At 33.1% G+C, this 20,290-nt stretch overlaps 1 protein-coding gene across 2 annotated transcripts in view; it reads left to right on the plus strand.

Moving 5' to 3' along the window:
• The window catches only part of LOC145245901 (VPS10 domain-containing receptor SorCS3-like), a 1,435,182-nt gene that overhangs the window by 1,078,346 nt on the left and 336,546 nt on the right, over positions 1-20,290 (plus strand). For both annotated transcript variants that reach the window (XM_080107637.1, XM_080107638.1), the window contains exons 8-9: positions 2,621-2,710; positions 5,832-6,002. In XM_080107637.1, coding sequence (XP_079963763.1) covers positions 2,621-2,710; positions 5,832-6,002 — 261 coding nt within the window. The remainder of the gene's footprint in view (positions 1-2,620; positions 2,711-5,831; positions 6,003-20,290) is intronic.

Genomic DNA, 20,290 nt, shown 5'->3' on the forward strand with positions numbered 1-20,290 from the left:
TTCTAATAATTTTTATTCTTTTATTGGTTTTCAGTTGATATCATTTTAATTTCTGAAAAAATGCAAAAAACGCAATGAAATTAATCAAAGGTTGTATAAAAGCATTCAAAATAAGAATCAAACAGGAAACAAACAGTCAGAAACTCGATTAATACTGAAAAAATAAGGGGGTATGATTATTTTTGAACATTGCAGATTTTATAAATAGCTGTATATTTCTTTTATTACAAGTATCCCGAGATTTTAAAATGACGAAAATGATCAGAAGAGGTTTATTAAGAATATGTATCAATATGGACGTAAACAATAAATTCTTACAAAGTTACACCTAATAAACTCAATTTTCAAGGGGGGTATGAATAATATCGGGCACAAGTGTATATACAGCACACGATAATTTCCACTGGCAAACACCGGAAGTTGCTTTAAAGTTGCTTCATAATCATTAGTAGCAGCAGCAATTAGACTGACATAAAGTAGACGTATATTTTTAGTAAGACCGTTTTTTATTATTTTTTTTAACTGGAAGCCCTGCGTCGAGGCGATTCGTACAAGACGTTTTTTTTTTTTTAATTCAGTCTCTGACCGTGGACGTGTCAATATCCAGTTTGCAGTTGACTCTCATCAATCCCTACAAACTTTAATTGAATATTAAAATGTCTATGTATCTGATATAGAGATCAGGTATTAGCTTCTAGGAGGGAGTTGCTTGATTTCTGAATACTACCGTGTTTGAATATATGGTTAAGTGGCAGTTTTAGTCATTTACAATAGCTTCACCGCTCACTCATTTCTCGACCAAATTTCAAACAACTATTACAGTTTATAGATCACCTTCTCAGCTATATGTTGAAAAATAAAAATTCAATTTTCGTTCAGTAAAACAAAAGTTATGATGAATTTACTGGTGTTCAAAATCGTAAAAAAAATCGTAAGGCGATGCGCCACGTTTTTTATGACTGGTTTTCATAGTGACTACTGTTGCTACCAATTCAAGGCTCTCGCGAAAAGAGAAGTAACAAGTGAAACAGACAGAATGAAAGGGAGATAATTGGAGGAATTTTATTAAAGGCAGACGAGTGTCGTACATTATTATTATTATTACTACATATGTGTATGTTATATTTATGGGGGCAAAAAAATAAGACTGAAATTAAACAAAGAATAAGATAATTTACAGGAAGCCTGGAAAAATCATGGATTACAATAGAAAAATGTGAGCATGAAAAGTAATATGGTTTAGCTAAAACATGGAAAAGTAAAGGACTAGTTGTTAAAACTATAAAAGAAAAGGACAAGATGTTCTAGGAAAAATATAATAAATTTATAACTTAAAATATTGCAGCATTAAGAATTTTTTTTTAATTCAATTTATAACATTATATAATCAATTCTTAATGCTGCAATATTTTAAGTTATAAATTTATTATATTTTTTCCTAGAATATCTACATATATATTACAGTTTTAACAACTTTATAATCAATTAATAAATGGCTCACAAATTTCGGTTTCTTTGGTTTAGTGTAGAGTTTTTAGAAGCATTTATAAGGTTTTAATAACTTATTCTTTGTTTCATAAAATCACTTTCATTAATTACTGCTAATAGCGATAAAACTATTGTGTATACATAGTAAAAATAGAACAATGAAATTACAAATGCATAACACAAATTTAATTTATGATAAAGTGTTTAAAAAATAGTTATGCAAATGAGGCGGTGAAATAGCTGTGATTGGGTAGTTGCTCTCTTTATCTCTATATATATCTCTACTATATATACAGTACTAGCAAGGATACTCGACACTGCTCGGGATTGAATGGGGATCAACGACTGTTCTACGCTTCAACTCGTACATTTATTGTCATCAAAATTAGTGAAATCTGCCCATTCCTTCAATCAAATCGATTGATTGGCTGATTGCCTGCTATAGTCGGGAACCCACTGTGGTTAACCGGGAGAAAGCCTCACATGCTTCCCCAAACTGACTTAGTCTACAATACATTGTAGTGTACATTGCACTGTAGAGAACCTATAGTTGATTTTATGAAATTATTTTTATATAATGGCTTGAATTAAAGTTTAAAATGCAAAAGTCAAGTATCATGGTTCAATTGTGCTGTAAACAGAAACATCCATTTCGAACACGCCTTTATCTTATCAAAAAACCTACTGTTGATTTTCTACGCTGGACCCTTCTGCTTGTGCAGTGATAAAACTTCTCAAATGCAATTGTGATGTTAGGCAGTATAAGTGTGTTAATTTTAGTCGAAATCGGACTGTTCCTTCTTTAATCGTATGTTTTTGATTATTAATTTCCCATACTTATCAGAGGCATTCCGATACAGAACTAAGATACTAAGAACAAAATAAGCAACATAAAGTACATTTATCTGAAATTTCAAAAATATCGGCCAAGCTGTTTCGAAGTCCATACGGAACGAACTCACACACACATGCAAAGTTCCTTTTATATATAAGCAGAGATTTAAAAAAGACTTGTATTATTGACCTAAATAACAACGAGACATTTTGATGGTGATATAGTGTGATAAAAAAAGGCATTTCGTTTTTGTTTACTTACATTTTTCATTTGTTTTTTTTATATATTGTCTTTCAGAAACAACACGCAGAAAGCAATAAATTATTCGTCTCGTATAAACGAGGACAATTTAAAATGTCGCATTTCCCCAAGAACTTGCATCCTCAGGTAAGTAAAAAGAATCTTTTAACGTGTAAAAATATGCATGAAAATACATGTAAAATGTTTACTCAATTGATTACCTCCCTTTATTATGTACTATTAAAATTGATTCACTGAACAACAGTTTTGCACCATTTTTACCTCCCTTTACAAACATACATACTAATAAATTTTATGCCTGGAATACCTATTCAAATTTTGATAAAAATTAACCAGATGATTTGGATTTTAGATAAAAGTCTATAAAATAAGTGGTAAGGATTCGTAGAAAGATTGAAATTAAAGTAATCTTTTGTGTGTGTGTGTGTGTGTGTGTGTGTGTGTGTGTGTGTGTGTGTGTGTGTGTTTGTTTGTTTTTTTTGTTTGTTTGTTTTTTGTTTGTTTTTTGTTTTTTGATTTGTGATTAAAATCGTCACTCCTCAATACTGTACATACAAACGCTGCAGTCCCAAACTCATGACTCCGAAAATCTGTCTCCTTCTTCGAAAACAGGCCTTTTATCCAAGCCAACACCTACAAGCAATGTAAGACGATTTCACGTTACTTCGCAAAACCTGACAGCATATAATCAAATTATGATTTTCTTTGTTGCAACCGGACTTACAAACGATTCTCTTTCTTCTTCTGTTCGTTTGCCTTACTCCTTCCTCTTATTTTCTTTTTACTTCTTGCTTTTTCTATATTGCATAGAAATAGGATTCACTCAAATCAATTGTTTAGCCTGAAGTCCACACAAGCGCAACACGAGATCCTGAAATAAAAATATTTAACTCACATGTTAGAAGGATTCCCCTGCGTTTGAAACGATGTGTCTTGGAATCTCTCAGATCTAGCTAGTTCCAACATAGACAGCTGCTCGCTAATCAAAAAGAAGGTTTTAGTTGTAATGTAGACAACTCCTATAATATCTCCAAGAAAAAGTATGAGTTACCTCCCTCCCCTTTGTTAATTTTTTATTTTTTGGCGATCATTTAAAAATGTTTCCTATTACTTACTATTTGAGCCAAACTAAATATTTTTTAAAATGAATTATAGTGTATTACGTTATTATGCTGCCAAGGTTCAAAAGAGAGTCGCAAACCTGATAGGCCCTGAACTGGCATCTAAGCTTCAGCCTCTGTCCCATCGACGAAATGTTGCATCCCTCTGCCTCTTCTACAAGTATTTTAGTGGTGAATGCTCTGACGAACTGCAATCACTTGTGCCCCAACGACGTGAGAACCCTCGACAAACCCGACAGGCTGCTAAATCCCACCCCCACACTGTAGAGATCCCTAGATGTAAAAGATCTTTTTACTCCAATAGTTTCTTCCCCAGAACCGCTAGACTCTGGAATTCCATTCCAGGTCCCTGCTTCCCCAACAGTACTGACGTGCAGAAGTTCAAGTGTAACGTGAACCAACATCTTGCTGCCCAAATCCCTACATAGTACCCCAGTAGTTGTTGCCCCTGATAGTAGCCCCCTACACCAAAGTGGCAATTTGCCTTGTTTGGGGTGAAAATGTAATTTAAAAAAAAATAACAAAAATAACAAGGTACACCAATAACAAATGAAAATTGGCTCATCAGAAGCAAAGTTTGATTTGTCAGCTTAAATACTATTCGGATCTGACTTTCAAAATCTCACAAGATAACTGATCTATGTTTGTATAAGAAATACAAAAGATTAAAAATGAAATGAAATTTTGTTTCTTTTTATTGAGTAAAAAAAAAAAGAAAAATATATTGAATTCATCCATGTGCATGTAATTCTTGTTGTACCACCTCCTCGTTGTGAGAGTCAGGCGACGGTCTGAGGCTTGTTAGGATGCTTGTCAATCAGTTAATGGTTCACTGGAGAGGTTGATCTTCAGCTCGTTTGAGTGACTAGAACCGTGTCTACAGCTCTAACAGCCAAATGCAACCAGCTAAGAGTGCAAATCCGGTTCCCAATGAGGTAACCACTCCTTGGGATTTTAGTTAGTTGGTTCCCAAAAATAAAGAATTAAGTAACGCGTTTTTACAGTATCCGCAGGAATCAATACCAAAGACAGCCGATTGATCGACTCTGTCGACGGGGGTTGTGATGGCTCCTTTGAATGTTCCTCTGGGTGTGTTTTCAATTTGTGACGTGGAGAAGAGGAAATATGATGCACCACTTATCTACCCTTTATTGTCCAGCCAGTGTGGATGGAACAATTTTTTTTTGTTGTACTATTTTTATTTGAGACCTTTCTGTGCTTGTCATTTCTAATACCTCCTAGTTTGTTCTCTTTTCTGTCCAGATATCTTCAAAATTCTCAAGAACTAAGTTGTTTTCTCATGGTGTTGATGATTGTACAGCACTCACAACCGTATAATAGAACAGACCATACATACAATCGGGGTATTCTGAATTTGGAATAATTTGAGTAATAGTAAATTAAAAAAAAAAAAAAATTCAATGCATATTTATTAAAGTTACATATAGATGATTAATACAGACAATATTTTGTCTGATAGTTTTATTAATGCATAGATTTTAAACAACTATTTTAAATCTAAATAAGAGATTCTTAGGGCCATGAAACCCAATTTAATGTTGAGCCTGGAGACTTCGACCAATTTTAAACTTAGCTACAAATTTGATCATCAATGAGTGGCTTGATCCTTCTGGCTTTATCCAGGAGGATGCAATTTTTATCAACATTGCAGAGGATGATAATAATTGAAAGGATTGGGTCTAGAAGTGGGAAACTGTAGCCTGAGCACGTGTCAAAGACAAAAAATAAAAGAAGAATTAATGTGTGGCTATTAGAAATCTTTTCTAAGTCAAAGTAGAGATTGTTCTACAGAAAATGAGAATAGAGGGTTACTTTTGGTGTGTGTGTGTGTGTGTGTGTGTGTGTGTGTGTGTGTGTGTGTGTGTGTGTGTGTGTGTGTGTGTGTGTGTGTGTGTGTTAGCTCAAATGTTACTTGGGTCTGACTTTGAAAATCCGACAAGATAATTTTATATGTTCGACTAAGCCTATTTCTATGCAAAAAAAAATACAAAAAAACATACTGTATAAAACATAATTAGACTAGGTACATATTTTTTATTATTTCATATTTGCTACCAATCTTATTAAAAATACAACACTTTCTTTTTTATTTGTAATTGTTTCAGAATTTCAATATTTTGAACACAGACGAAGGACAAGTATTTGTTGCAGTTCATTATAAAAAGGATTACATCAACTGTTACTTGTCCGACCCAACAGGACAATTCTTTGTGTTGACTTTGCCAAATATTGTAGCAGTAACGTTGAAGGGACATTTCCAAGTTGATCTCTACCAAGTAAGTATTCTTTCTATGTTATATTTCTGTCAATCTGTTCCACTTTTTCTCGAAAACTACTGAGCTGATCTGGCTGAAATTTTGTATAGAACTTTGTTATGTTAAGGTGCCGCGAATTAAGTATATGGCATAAAGCACTCATTCTAAGTTAATGGATTAAACTTTTACTTATTTTTAACGAGTTAAAACAATAGTTGTTTTATATTTCTATATTTAAAATGTTCAAATTCTTAAGAGGTTTCTTTTATGTCTTAAAAATAAATCAAATTGTTTTTATTAAATTTTATACAATAAACTGCTTGTCTTCTCCGTTTTATTTTTTTAACTCATATTAGTTATTCTGCATATTTTGATATATACTTTAAGACCTTTTATTTTTGACCCATAGAATAGTATAAACTATTTTGATTCATAGTTTAAAAGCCTCTATTTTTGCCCTTAATAAAAGAAAATCAATTGTGATCTATTGTTAAAGCCATCATTTTGACCCCTAGTTTAAACCCCTCTATGTTGATCCCTAATTTAAAATCCTCCATTTTCTTCTATAACTTAAAGGCAATATTTGTATCCCTACTTTAAAACCCACCTGTTTGATCCATAATGTAAAACCCACTGTGTTGATCTACAATCTAAAATTCTCTCTTTTTAATACATAGTATTAAATGCTAATGTCTAAAATATATGAATTTATATACTACTAGCTGACCGCCAGGCATTGCCCGGTCATAAAATATGCATAAATATGATATTTCAATTTATACAGAAACCAAGACATGTGCATGCGAGTATTACATTTTATTTTTCTAAACAGTTTACTTCTTATAAGTTTAAAAAAAAGGTACTCAAGAGGGGATAGAAATCAAAACCTAAAGAAGGTGAGTCAAGTACGATAACCATTGGGCCAGCTTGACACAGTCCTTAAAAAGTGTTTTCAGACCTACTTATTCTTAACATAAAGAAACTGTCATGGGAACGATTCGTGCAAGTTCAGTCGTGAAATAGTTGACAAACAGATAAAAATCTGATGACCCACCCCAAGTCTCAATTTTTCACTTTTGACCACTTTAGCAGCCCCCTTTTTCCGGATGAAAACCGATCAAAATGTTTTCCACGTGCTTGAATGGCCTATATACTAGATTTCAAATCTGTAGATAAAAAATTCGTTGAATATAAAGGGTTGAGAATTGTCCTCACACACACACACACACACACACACACACACACATTCTCACTTTTATAGATATAGAGTATTAAACTCTATATGTTTATACACTTGATTAAACCCTTTATTTTGACACTTGAGTTAAAATCCTATATTTAGATATATTATATAATAACCTCTATTTCAATGTTAAAACTGTCTGTGTTATTGGATAACTTAAGACTGCCCATTTTGATGGATAGTTTAATACTATAATTTAGGGTGGACACCTTCTGCCAACTATTGGAAGCAGATCAGGATAACCTGAGCCTAGACCTTGCCAAAAACACTGAGTAGAAAGATGGCTGTAGTTGTTACAGTTGCTTCTCTCACTCTTATTTATAAGTAGTGAGTATGAATATTGGCGAGGATTACATAGTACATATCACAATAGCTTAGAGGCAAATGGAAAAAGGCTCAGCTGCAGGTGACATGATTGAAGCGAGAGAAGGGAGATCAAAGGTTTATTCCCTAAATAAAACACACAGATGTCGAATGGTATGATATATAAATGATGTCAAATGTTCGGTGCGGGGGGGGGAGAACAGAGCTTCTTGTCAGTCAGAGTAATAAGCGAGAGAGGAGACAACAATGTAGAGAGAATCTAAGTGAATGTTGCCTTAAGACTCTGCCCGTGCAGACTTAAGACTAAGTAAGAAAATTAAGTAAGGAATGATTTATGTAGTCTCTCTTCCAAAGAGTAAACTCTTTGAACAAAACCTTCGAAGCCCCAGCAAATCTCGTTTGTATTTTCATGAGTAGATTTGTGTTCAGTCAAGCAGAAAATCAACAAGCATGAGGGGATCATAGTCCATGCATGGAAAACCGATAATCGGAGAATGCAGACCAGAACCGTTCACATATGTAAAAAAAAACGTTGTTTTGTTTAAACATGCAAACTGTTTGTTGAACATATAAAATACTACAGAAGGCTCTTTATGTCTTTCAAGTCGTTCTTACCGGTACTGACAGAATACTTGGTGCCGTGAAAGCAGAAGAGTAGTTTTGCAATGCTTGGTTTAATCTGGGACAATCCCAAGCTGCCATAGGCCTTACTCAGATCTACGGTTAGCTCAGTATCCAGCTCTTTCATCGGTGGTAGACATTTGATGGCATCCAGAAGCTGGCGAGCTAATACCCGGTTTCACACAAAAATAACAGGCCCGGTTTGGTCTCCTGTACGTGGATTTCAACCTCTGAATGTTGAAAAAGGAAACCTTATAGTAGAGCCATGTAAACTTATTTTGATTTAGAACGTTTCATGTTAGGATTGGTTAAATTTATGGCATTAGTAACCAGTAGGGCTGTGACAACAGCATATTCTTTTCATTGTTTTGACTCTCGAGTATATATATTCGACACAGTTAAACTCAGTTAATCAACCGAGAACCACATCATTCTATGCAAAAACATATAAAATATTAACTGATATATACTCGAGAGTCAAAACAATGAAAAGAATAATCTGTTGTCACCGCCCTAGTAATCAGATATCTTTGTAAACTATTGAAGAAAGAAAATCCGTAAGAGTTCCCACCAAGTTAGTGAAAACTATTGCATGGTCCAGACTCCATTAACCAAATGACAATGCAGCATCCCCAGTATTTTGTACATAATAGAACAGTCCCTTTGAGAGTTACTTCTTGGAGTCTCAGGTAGATAACGTTATTAGTGATACTGTAATAAAGAAAATTTACTACAGGTCATCTTCTAACACTAACCTATAACCGATCCAGGGAACAGCATTTTCTTTTGATTTTGTCAGAAATATCACTTTTAGAAGTTGAGGACTAAGGGATAAAGAAGAGGAAGTGAGCGTTACAGGACCGTTAAAAGTAGATTCATATTGCATTTTCTACTTTCCCTAGATAACAGTGTAATACATTTGTATGACACATACATCACTCATTACTAAGGCTAGGACAACAGCATATTCTTTTCATTATTTTGACTCGAGTGTGTATCTGTTGGTATCTTATATGCTTTTATGTAGAGTGATGTGGTTCTCGGTTGATTAACTGTCTCTAACTGTGTCGGATATATACTCGAGAGTCAAAATAATGAAAAGAGTATGCTGTTGTCATAGCTCTACTCATTATTTCTGAAAAGGCTTACATAAGAGTTTCCTTCTCCTAAATGAATGTTCAACAAGATCCATAGGCCCATCTCGCTGAGTGAGGTAACTTTGCTCCTGAGTATTATGCTAGGTATTTCTACACCCCTGCGTGGGAAGAAACAAAGCAAAAACATTAGATTTCTACTAAGAATAAGTTTTCATGTCTTTTCTAGGAAAAAAAATAATGTTGAATATAGTTTTACCTCTCAGATAAACAAAAAAAAGGGGGGGGGGAATGTAACGATAAGGATCATACCATTTTTTTTTCTCTTTTTATTTTTTTGGTAACTCCAGAACAAGTATTCTTCTAGTATTTTACATATGTAAAAGCATGTACCATCCATGCAAAGCATCTTTATCGAGTCACCATAAGAATATTTGGCTTTTTGTGCTAAAATGTTAGTTGTCTTCTACCAGTAAAAACAATATTCAAAACTATTTTGGGGAAAAGACCTTTCCATCTGATTACCATAAGTTTGCCTACCTTGGGGAAAATGGTGGACAGTGATATTGAAATTTCTGAATATCGTTCCATTAAAACAAATACTGAATGTATATATATATATATATGAATATAAATATATTCGAATGCACCTGAGATTCTATATCTGATGCATACATTCATTATTCATTTATTATATTTAGAGATAAACTGTATGGAAATGTAAGATAATTCATTACTCCAATGTTATATATATATATATATATATATATATATATATATATATATATATATATATATATATATAACATATATGCCTCTATCTATCTATGTATAGGTTGAATAAAAAAATGTCGTCCATCGAATCGCTACTATTATATGCATAAAAGAGACTTTATCTGTACGTGTGTTTGTTCCCTATGGACTCGAAAACGGCTGGGCCTATATTTATGAAATTTTACATGAAGCTATTTTATATGCTTGGCAGTGTTCTTAGATATATTTTCTATCGGAATGTCTTCAATAAGTATCGATAATCGATAAGTGAAATAATCTGATGAAAGAAGGAAAGAGCGATTTTGACCAAAATTTATATCTTACACAGCCTAACATCAATAAAGTTAGGTATGTGTATATGCTACATATTTATATATACAAGATTCACTCCTAAACTAAGTAACCGATCATTATGAATTTTGAAACACAGCTGATAGTCGTGAAGGGTTCAAATGTGGACTATATTTAGTTTTAATTTAGTTTTATGCGAATGGCTTAAATAAATAAATAAAAATTCAGATGCCTCTGATTCTTGTGAAATTTTTACAAGAGGTATTAGACATCAATCAATAAACATTCCTCAATTTTCAGACTTTGTTTTAAAGAGCCTTAAAGGGGAATAATATGCGGATAACATTCCATGTAAAAAATTTTTTAAATACATATTAGATATCAATTTAAAAATTTCAGTTTTTTTTAGGAATACTATTGGCACAACCTCCCATTGAACATCCAATATTTCTGATTTACATTAAATTTGATCCATAGCCATCAGATACCAATTTAAAAAAAATCCTCTGAATTTTAATTTCTTCTTAAGCTCCATTAAGCTTAAACCTTCAATTTGAGACATTTTCTAGAATCAAAAGGTTTGCTATGTTGATAACACGTAGTAGTATGTAAATTTGGCCAGTCTCTCTTTTTCTCTTTGTTGCAGCCGTAATTGTAGTAGGTGTTACGGGTGTACAAAAACACAACAGTACACAATTCTGTGTTTCAATTGTTTTTTTACATTTTTTAAATTTATTTTGGCGATAATCTTACAGTAATTGTACATATTCACCTCAGCCCATCGCCCTTAGAATGTGGGGAAGTATCTCTAAAAACATTCTTGTTCTTTCTTATAGACACAAACCAAGAGTCAGATTAGTTCATTTTGGCTACGCCGACTTCCTGCCATGATGTTACTTCTTGCACGCGTCATTTTAACTTCTAACTTAATATCTAATGGAAATTTTCATTTTTGTTTACTTGATCTAACTTTATATGTAAAAAAAATTCTGTTTATAATATTATTTTAGCACTCCCCTATCCAAATATTTCTACACTATACATTTTTTAAATATTTTTCTAAACGTAGAAATTGTTCTATGTCATTCGTGTATATATTTCTCACTTGCAGCCATAATCGTAATATTTGTTACGGATGGACAAAATCACAACAGAAAACAATTCAGTTTTTTAATATTTTTCCCATTTATAAACAATTTATTTTTTCCTAAGTAATTCTTAGCTTACAGTAATATTAAATATTCCCTTAATGGCAGGAGAGGGGAAGGATGTCTCCGAAAATACGTTTATTTCTTTTTATAGACTTAAGTCAAGAGAAAGATCGGGCGAGCTTATTTTGCTATAGAAACTTCCTACTTCCATTTACCCTTGTATAGGTGGTGGAAGAGTCTAAATAAAAAGATATCGATTCTCTTTACGATCCGACCCCCAAGAGACAGAATCTATCTCGTTTCTTCACCACATAGCTTTTTGCTATGATGCAACTTCCTGTATCTGTCACCTTAACCCCTAACTTAACATCTGATGGAAAATTTTATTTTTATACTTAATCTAATCTTACATTCTGTTTTTTTTTTTTTTATTATTATTATTCGTCACCCCCTCCATCCAAACCTTACTGCCGCGTTTTTTTTTGTTTGTTTTTTTTTTGCATTTTTTTTTTCTAAATATAGAAATTGTTCTGTGTATATGTCACTTACTCCATTTATGATGACCAATTTTAGTGGAAAAAAATTTCATCAAAGTTGAAAGAAATCGAGAATGAATACATAAGAAGCGCCGATGTGACAAAAACAGACTAACTCATTCAAAATTAATCAACATTTGACTCGAACTTATCTGTGAAAAACGACGTTATTGATATCACTAACTCTACATCTAGAAATTGTCTTTTATAAGTTTTATTGGATCAAGTAAAGAATAGATACCCCGTAGCAGACGACGCCGCCTGGCGGTGCCAGGCGCACAATTCAACTAACACCGGTGATTCGACCTTGACATTGGCACAAGCACATGGCGTCGGTTGTTTTTAAACACGTCAAATAGCAAACATGCTCGAATATTCACCAGCATTTTTTAAAAAATATATTTACAAAACCTTTGAAGATTTAAAAGAAAAAGTATATGTTTACAAAACATTTTTTTTAAAATAAGTAACAAAACGAACGTATTTAAATAAAAGATATTTAAATAAACGGGTGTCTCTTTCTGTTTTGGATTTTTGCGACCAAGATTGATTTTTATGTACCGTGTTTTGGGGGGTTCTGTGTGCATTTTTAAGACAATTCAATATTTATTCTTTAAAACATTAACTTCAGCGACAATTAATATATTTTCAAAATAATATTTTTAAATATTACATTTTTACGAATATTCGCGAGCAAGATTTTTTTAAAAATAAAAGATATTTCAATAAATGGGTGTCTTTCTGAGTGCGTGTTTAATATATTTACAGAACTTTTTAATAACTATTTTATTCTTTTTATCAAACAAAAATAGAACTTTTATAATGACATATATATTATGGACTGTTTCGAAATTTTAAAATTCAAGTTAGTTTTATTTAAAAAAAAAAAAGACGAGGTGTTTTTTTTTCAATTAAATTATAAACTTTATTTAGACTTTCAACAAACTTTTACAGACATAAAAATAAACTTTATAGATATTTTATAATAATTTTTTAAAAATATATTTAACGAAAAGTTTGTTTTTTTTTATCATTTCATTGTTGAATAAAATTTCAAAGTAATAAATGGTGAAAAAAAATATCTCGAAAAGAAAAAACACCTCGTCTTTTTTTTGGTTTTAAATAAAACGTTAATTTTAAAATTTCGATGTTTGAAAAACAGTCCATAATATATATTTCATTATAAAAGTTCTATTTTTGTTTGATAAAAAGAATAAAACAGTTAATAAATAATAATAAAAAAACAACAGTCCATTAAGTTCAAATAAAGACTGTTTGAATAAAACTTATAAAAAAAGGTTCATTCTATACGGTTTTGGCCATTTCTTTTTTGTGCGTTTTTAATACAATTCAATATTTATTTACAGTGCGATGTATGTCGGTGGTCAGTGAAGGAGAAATCCTTTTAGGCCGAGGCAATTTTTTATGCATAATAAAATCACAAGTATAAACAATCGAGATAAAAAAAAAATATTATTTTATTCACATATCTTTTTATAACTTTTATTTGGATCAAGTAAAGAATATGGGATTATCGATAAAATATTTCACACATATTTCTCGAAATGCAGCATATATGTCATTCGGCCGTCGGTTTCGAAATATTCAGTTGCATCATGGCATTTTTTTGGCTTATTCTTTGACTCCATAGATATATTGCTAATATCCATGTCTGTAAGGATAACTTTGAATTTTTAAAAAATGACTTGTATCATATAGATGTTCTGTTTTTATATTTTTGACACATTTTATTTTGGCATTTCCAAACATATTTATCCAATGTCATTGAATGTTTCGTCCAATTCATACGGACATTACAGAATTCACAATTCATTTCATTTGCAAGTATGAAATGCTGTTTCATCCATTCACTTATGGATAGATCGTCTCTAGAAATCAACGGACACACAACATCTTTGAAAATGGCTTTATCCATTTGTTACAGTATTTAAAACAAAATGGTCCAAATATTAATTTCTTTTAATACCTCGAAAAATTTTGGCTTCTTCGACTTTTGGATATTTTTGTCATTTAATAAATTGATCACGTGATGGTATCATGAGATTAAATCAAAATTCAATATTTAAAAATATTATTTAAAAAATATATTAATTGTCGGTAAAGTTAATGTTTTAAAGAAAGAATAATTAAATAAATACTGAATTGTATTAAAAAATACACAGAAAAAAAAAATTATAAAACACTTTACATAAAAATCAATCTTTAGCACAAAAATCCGCGAAACATAATTATTATTCTAAGGTTTATCTTCAAAAGTTTGTAAATATATTTTTTAAAAAATTGCTGGCGAATATTCGAGCATGTTTGCTATTTGACGTGTTTACAAACAACCGACGCCGTGTGCTTGTGCCAATGTCAAGGTCGAATCACCGGTGTTAGTTGAATTGTGCGCCTGGCACTGCTACGGGGTATCTATTCTTTACTTGATCCGTTTTATTATATCATTAATTATTTCTTTATTTCTCTTATTCTATATAAATAAAACGGTAGACGTATGTGTGTACGTGTCTGATTGTAAATATTTAACCAATAAATCCTTAAGCTACTGAAACACTGAAAATAACAGGAAATATTAAATATTTACACGCTGCCAACCTCAGGATGATGTGGACGCACATCCTTTATATGTTGCTTCACAAGGGAAGAGAAAAAAAACACGCGGCAGCACGACTGTGAAAGCCTTTAAGTCAACTAGATAATAAACGAAAACCGAACGATACCGTAAATATGACACAGCATAGTCCGAACAATTTTATCCATGCGACCCGACAGGATCCTGACAAACTCCATCCATTCAAACCCGAACACCTCCATCGATTCGACATGATACAATCTCGAACAACTCTATCGATTCGAATCTGAACACTTCCATCAAATTCGAAACGACACGATCCCAAACAATGTCGATTCGAACCCGAACACCTCCGTCAATTTGACACAAGATGATCTCGAATGACTCAACGTGACACATTACTAAAGCAACCTCCCCAGTTACTCTTTGAATGACTCTGAGTTAAACACGAAAACATATTCAATATCGCAAAGCACTGCAATGCGATATTGAATATGCTTTCGTGTTTAACTCTAATAATAGTCTGATGTAATGGAATAACCTAACATCCCTTCATGGATGAAATGAACTATAGATATATTGACCCTCTCACGTGACTGAGAATCAGAAGGAAAAAAAGACAGGAAGGGAATAAGACAAGATGTCGAGTAACTCTTATGTCACCTGTATTCCCTTGCAAATAAACCCCTTTTTCTTTCACCTATAACCCCGTGCTTCTTGCTGTATTCTTATTTAAAGTCAGAATATAACAGTCAAAATATGCAACAAATAAATTTCAAAGTCCAAATATGCAACAAATAAATGTCAAAGTTAAAATATGCAACAAATAAATGTTACCTAAATCAAGATAAGTTACTCTTCTACCTATCTAGATAGTTTTTTTTTTTTTTTACTTTAAAACATATTCAAACGCTTTTGGTTCAAAACAAACTGACTGTCCACTCCATTCAATCATAACGAATAAGAAAATATAGCTAAAATAAGCATTCCATAAGAACCCTGGATAATCGCCCAAAAGTAGAAAATGATACAAAATACCGATAGAAACAAATCAAATAAACCATACAAAAATGTAATATTATATGACATGACCATTCGAGGGAGCGATTTGCTCTCCATTGGGAAGGTTGAGACCCCCCCCTAGGCCCTGAGGGAGGTCGGATATGCTAAGATATGCTGAGATTGTCTGTTGAATGTTAATTGAATCCCGGACAGCGACAGGTGACCGATCAAAAGTACTTAAAACAAAACAGACATATATTTTATTGTTAAAATAAATTTTATTGTTTGAAAACGAAGAGATCGGAAATGTCAGAATGATGTGGAAATCAAGCCAGACATATCTTTGCCTCGAAGACACCTGTTCAGACGACGGCTTTCTGAATGACAGGTTTGACCTCTTGGGGTCGTGTGAAAAGGATTTCATTTTTGGTCTCAGATTACAAAACTCTGGACGTATTGCTGAATTGCACACACACAATTTGGATCTGGAATTCCCCAGAAAACGTATTGAACTCTGATTGGTTGGGTGGACCGCCGCACCCAAACCCATCCCCGAATGTAAAAACAAGCGCCCAGGTTTTTTGACCAGATTACGCCGAAAATCTTGAGAAGAAACAGTTCCCAAAAAAACGCCCGACGGCCCCCTCTCTGCCTATCCTGACCAATTCGTTGATGCAAGCACAACTATGTCGTTATAAATCCCTTTCTCTCTCTCTTTCTCTCTCTCTCTCTCTCTCTCTCTCTCTCTCTCTCTCCTTTGTGCTATCACCGAGACAAGCTTAAGCAGATGACAAGCAGAAACAAAACAACAAAAAAAAAAAATTCGCCTTACCGTCACTCTTTGTCTTTCTCCCTTCCCTTCTTCTTCGTCCTCGTCCGCGCGTGTCTCCAAAAGATGGGGGGAAAAAAGTTATTTCTCTTTTTCTTTTCCCTCCCTTTCACTATCTCTGTGTTTTATAATTTCACGTATCAGTCTCTCTTCACTTTTCTCTTTTTTTCTCCTTTTTTTCTCTGTGGTTACTATCACTCTCTTTTTTTTTTTTTTGTCTTAGTCTTTTTTCTTTTTTCTACCGTCCCTGCGATTTTGTCTGTCTGTCTCTTTCTATTATTAAAGTTTTTTTTCTGTGTTTGTCGTTGTATATTTTTTTTCTTTTCCGTGGCAACCAATATAAGAAGTTTTAAGAATTTGACCCTGAAGAAGTACTTCAGCAGAATGTGGTTCGACAAACTTTCTGCAGTTGTGCCTTCTCAGCATAAATACCTCTGATCAACGTATCAAGCAGCAAAATCACACCCCTTCACTGTTGAGGTTTCCAGATGTTGGAAGGCATTCTATGCTAGTAGCTTCTTTGACAGAACTGCATTCCTTTGAAATTCTCTATCTGCTTTCTGTTTCCCCCATTTGTGCCAACATGTAGAAATTCTTGCTACACAGCTCCCCACTTAGGATGTACACATAGATCTGGACCCTAATTCTCAGTCGCAGTGCGCCTTGTTTGGAGTGAATAGAATAAGAAAAAAAGAAGAATTTAATTAAAGAAAACGTTGCTTCTTTAAGTTTATTGTTTTGCTGTGTCCACCCTACGGATAATAATAAACTCTTTCACTTATTATGTAGAATATGTGATATTACACTACATTGTGATTCATACTTTTGAAGCTGATATTACACTACATTTTCATTCACATCACATACACATCAAAGTAATGTACAAGTCATACGCACTTGACAGTCGGTATGACGTATACTCACACTCTTAATTTGTTGCATTTATTTTTCTGTTCAACATATTTTGTTTCTACTAATCACCGAGTTGTGTCTTTCTCTGGATCCTTCCAGGACCACAACAGTTATAATGTGCCTTGTAGGAAAACATTGAGATGAGAAATATTTTTGTTTCTGAGATTATTAATAACTATAAAGGCTGGAACGGCAAAGATCTTTCCTATTGTGGTCGGCATATATCATTGATCAACACTTTTGCTGCTTTTCAATTTCATCATTTACGCCATCACCTGGGATCTTCAGTTTCTTGCTATTTAACCACTTCCCACTTCTGCACATGGATAACATCATGCTCGTTTGTATTATTTGTATTATTCGTACTGCCGTTTATCTCCTACACTTCATTGCATAAAATGTTGAGTTCTGTTTAATAAAGCTCATTTTATAAAATGAATATTGTCGATCAAATACACCGAAATATATTGTATTATTTAGATTATTTAAACTACTGTTCTAATCTTGGATATCATTCTCACAACATTTTCCACTAATGTAACCTGCAACCTTCTTGAGGTACCTCTCATCAAACATGGGACTCTCTATTTTTTTCGTATTAGAATTCTTTACCTGAACCTATAACGCAATGGATAAAGTGTTTACATATAATCAGTTCTGAGTTTTTTTCATTGCCCATTACCTTAGCCATAGAGAGATAAAGATAGATAAATAGATAAAAAGATAGATAGATAGATAGATAGATAGATAGAAAAACAGAGATAAAGAAAGAGAGAAAAAGAGAGAGAGAAAAAGAAAGAAAGAGAGAGCGTGCGATAACCTTCAGAAGTTGAAGGTTCAATCCTCATTTCAGTCAATATTAAGAATATAATTAAGAATTCTTTAACACTTTTACCCAGTCATATTTGATGGAACGAGAAGAATATACCTCCTTGGATTGAATAAAGGGTTCAATTTCAAATTCTTAGTTTGACACACCCGAAACAGAATGGAGATTACATCGGCGGAAACGTTGTGAAAGTAACATTCAAGATGAGAACAGTGATCCAATAATCCAAACGATGCAAATTATCCATCCTTATTTCAAATAAATCCAAAACATAATTCACCCAAAGTAGATTAGTCATTTCAATCGGTTCTTTTCCGAAATAGCAGATGATGGTGATCTTTGACTAATCAAGAGAGATTATGAAAGTCTACCGATAAAAAAAAATGATTCCTGTGATATAAGAGTTGATAACAAATAATTTTAAATTCTTTATCTATATCATTCTTTATGATGGTTTCCAAGAGTAAACACTACTTGCAACGGTAAACGGAATCCTGGAATAGCAGAAAGATTAAGTACTTGACAACCAATTAATATGAATGAAGAGTCACTTAGTGAGATGGCTAGGATCTTAAAAGTACAAGTGGCTTCCAATCGCTCTGTAAAATTATTAACACTGACTGCAGTTAACTTGGTGAAATATTTGCTGGAATCAATGATGCATGGCTTAAATGGCACTTGAGTCCTTTTTGATCAGGATTGACTTAAGTTCAAGATGTACCAGACTGTAGTATGACTTTCTGCTTTGTATGCTTTAAGAGCTGGCCATCAACGATGGAAATCATGGAGAGAAGAAGATGTTGCATTGGACCAGAATTGACCATATCTGAAATTGCTATATCAGCCAACATTACAATATTGTTTTTGTTTACTAATGAATACCAGGGGTCATCTGAGTATAAGGATAGGATCAATGAGATTGTAATTATTGCCACTATAAGAGAATGGAAAACAATGACTGTAAAGGACAGAAGATTATTTAAGGAAAATTAATTATCCAAGAAGACGGTTTAACAAGTATTTGTGTACATTAGACTTGAAGATGGCCATATTGTAGGGGGTTTAGGAGTTAGTATGTGTTGTGGTATTTAGTTTCACGGATGGAGTGTTCTAGGAAAGAAACTTTGTTCATGAAAGTTCCGTTTGGTTTTTGATACAAAGAAGAGATAAATTCTTTGCTGTGAGTGTAGCTAGATGAGTCCTTGTTGTACATGTTTTATAGGTGTGACCAGGTATTGGAGATCAGTCTAGAATCTACCATGAGCATAACGATACAGTAGAGAGCAACATTTTTTTCTGTGCAGAAGAGGGTGCCAAGAAAAGAAGAAATCATTCCCCCACCCCACTAGATTGCAAAATTGTTTTCATACTTTTTTCAGGGAAATAAAGAGTGCTCTGAGCAGCACCTCCCCAGATGTGACAGCGATACTCTATCTGAAGACGTGTCTGACTCGTTTGCAGGAGAGGATTGCATCATCAAGTTTTTGCTATGCTGCTCAGACCTCCATCATTAGGGGCATTCACTTCAACCAAGGTTGCCATTCTTTCTGATGCATAGATATATGAAGCTATGATACATTTAAATATGTACACTGTTACGTACGCGTACATCAAAACAAAGATGTCCAATTTTCCAAAATAAAATCTCCAAGATGAAAACAAAATACACGTCGGTTTCTATGTTAATAATTTTCTCCTCGGGAAGGGGAAGAAAAACATTTCGGAAGCAAAAATAAAATAGATGGGAAATAAGTTGTCGCTCAAAACTTTCCAGTCTCCATGGAACATGGCTGGCATTTTCCATGTTCTTCTGTCATCATATAAACCCCCTCAGCTCTGGGTAGTATTTAAACCGACAGAAGGAAATGGGGGGGGGGGGGGTAGAGAAAAAAAAAGATTATCTTCAATACATGGAATGCTTATACAGATTAGAGCAGAGATAAATTCATTTAAGCAGACACGTCATGAAATAGAATCGGATTGTGTATACAACCGCTGCATTATTGCTTTTGACATGTATTTCATACATTTGTTTCTTTATTAACATTATTTTTGATATACATATTTTTTTTCTTGTTACTGCTACTGCTGATTTTTTATTTGTTTCTTT

Source organism: Euprymna scolopes, chromosome 23 (assembly GCF_053919585.1).
Source record: "Euprymna scolopes isolate OS-2025 chromosome 23, ASM5391958v1, whole genome shotgun sequence".
Taxonomy (NCBI): domain Eukaryota; kingdom Metazoa; phylum Mollusca; class Cephalopoda; order Sepiida; family Sepiolidae; genus Euprymna; species Euprymna scolopes.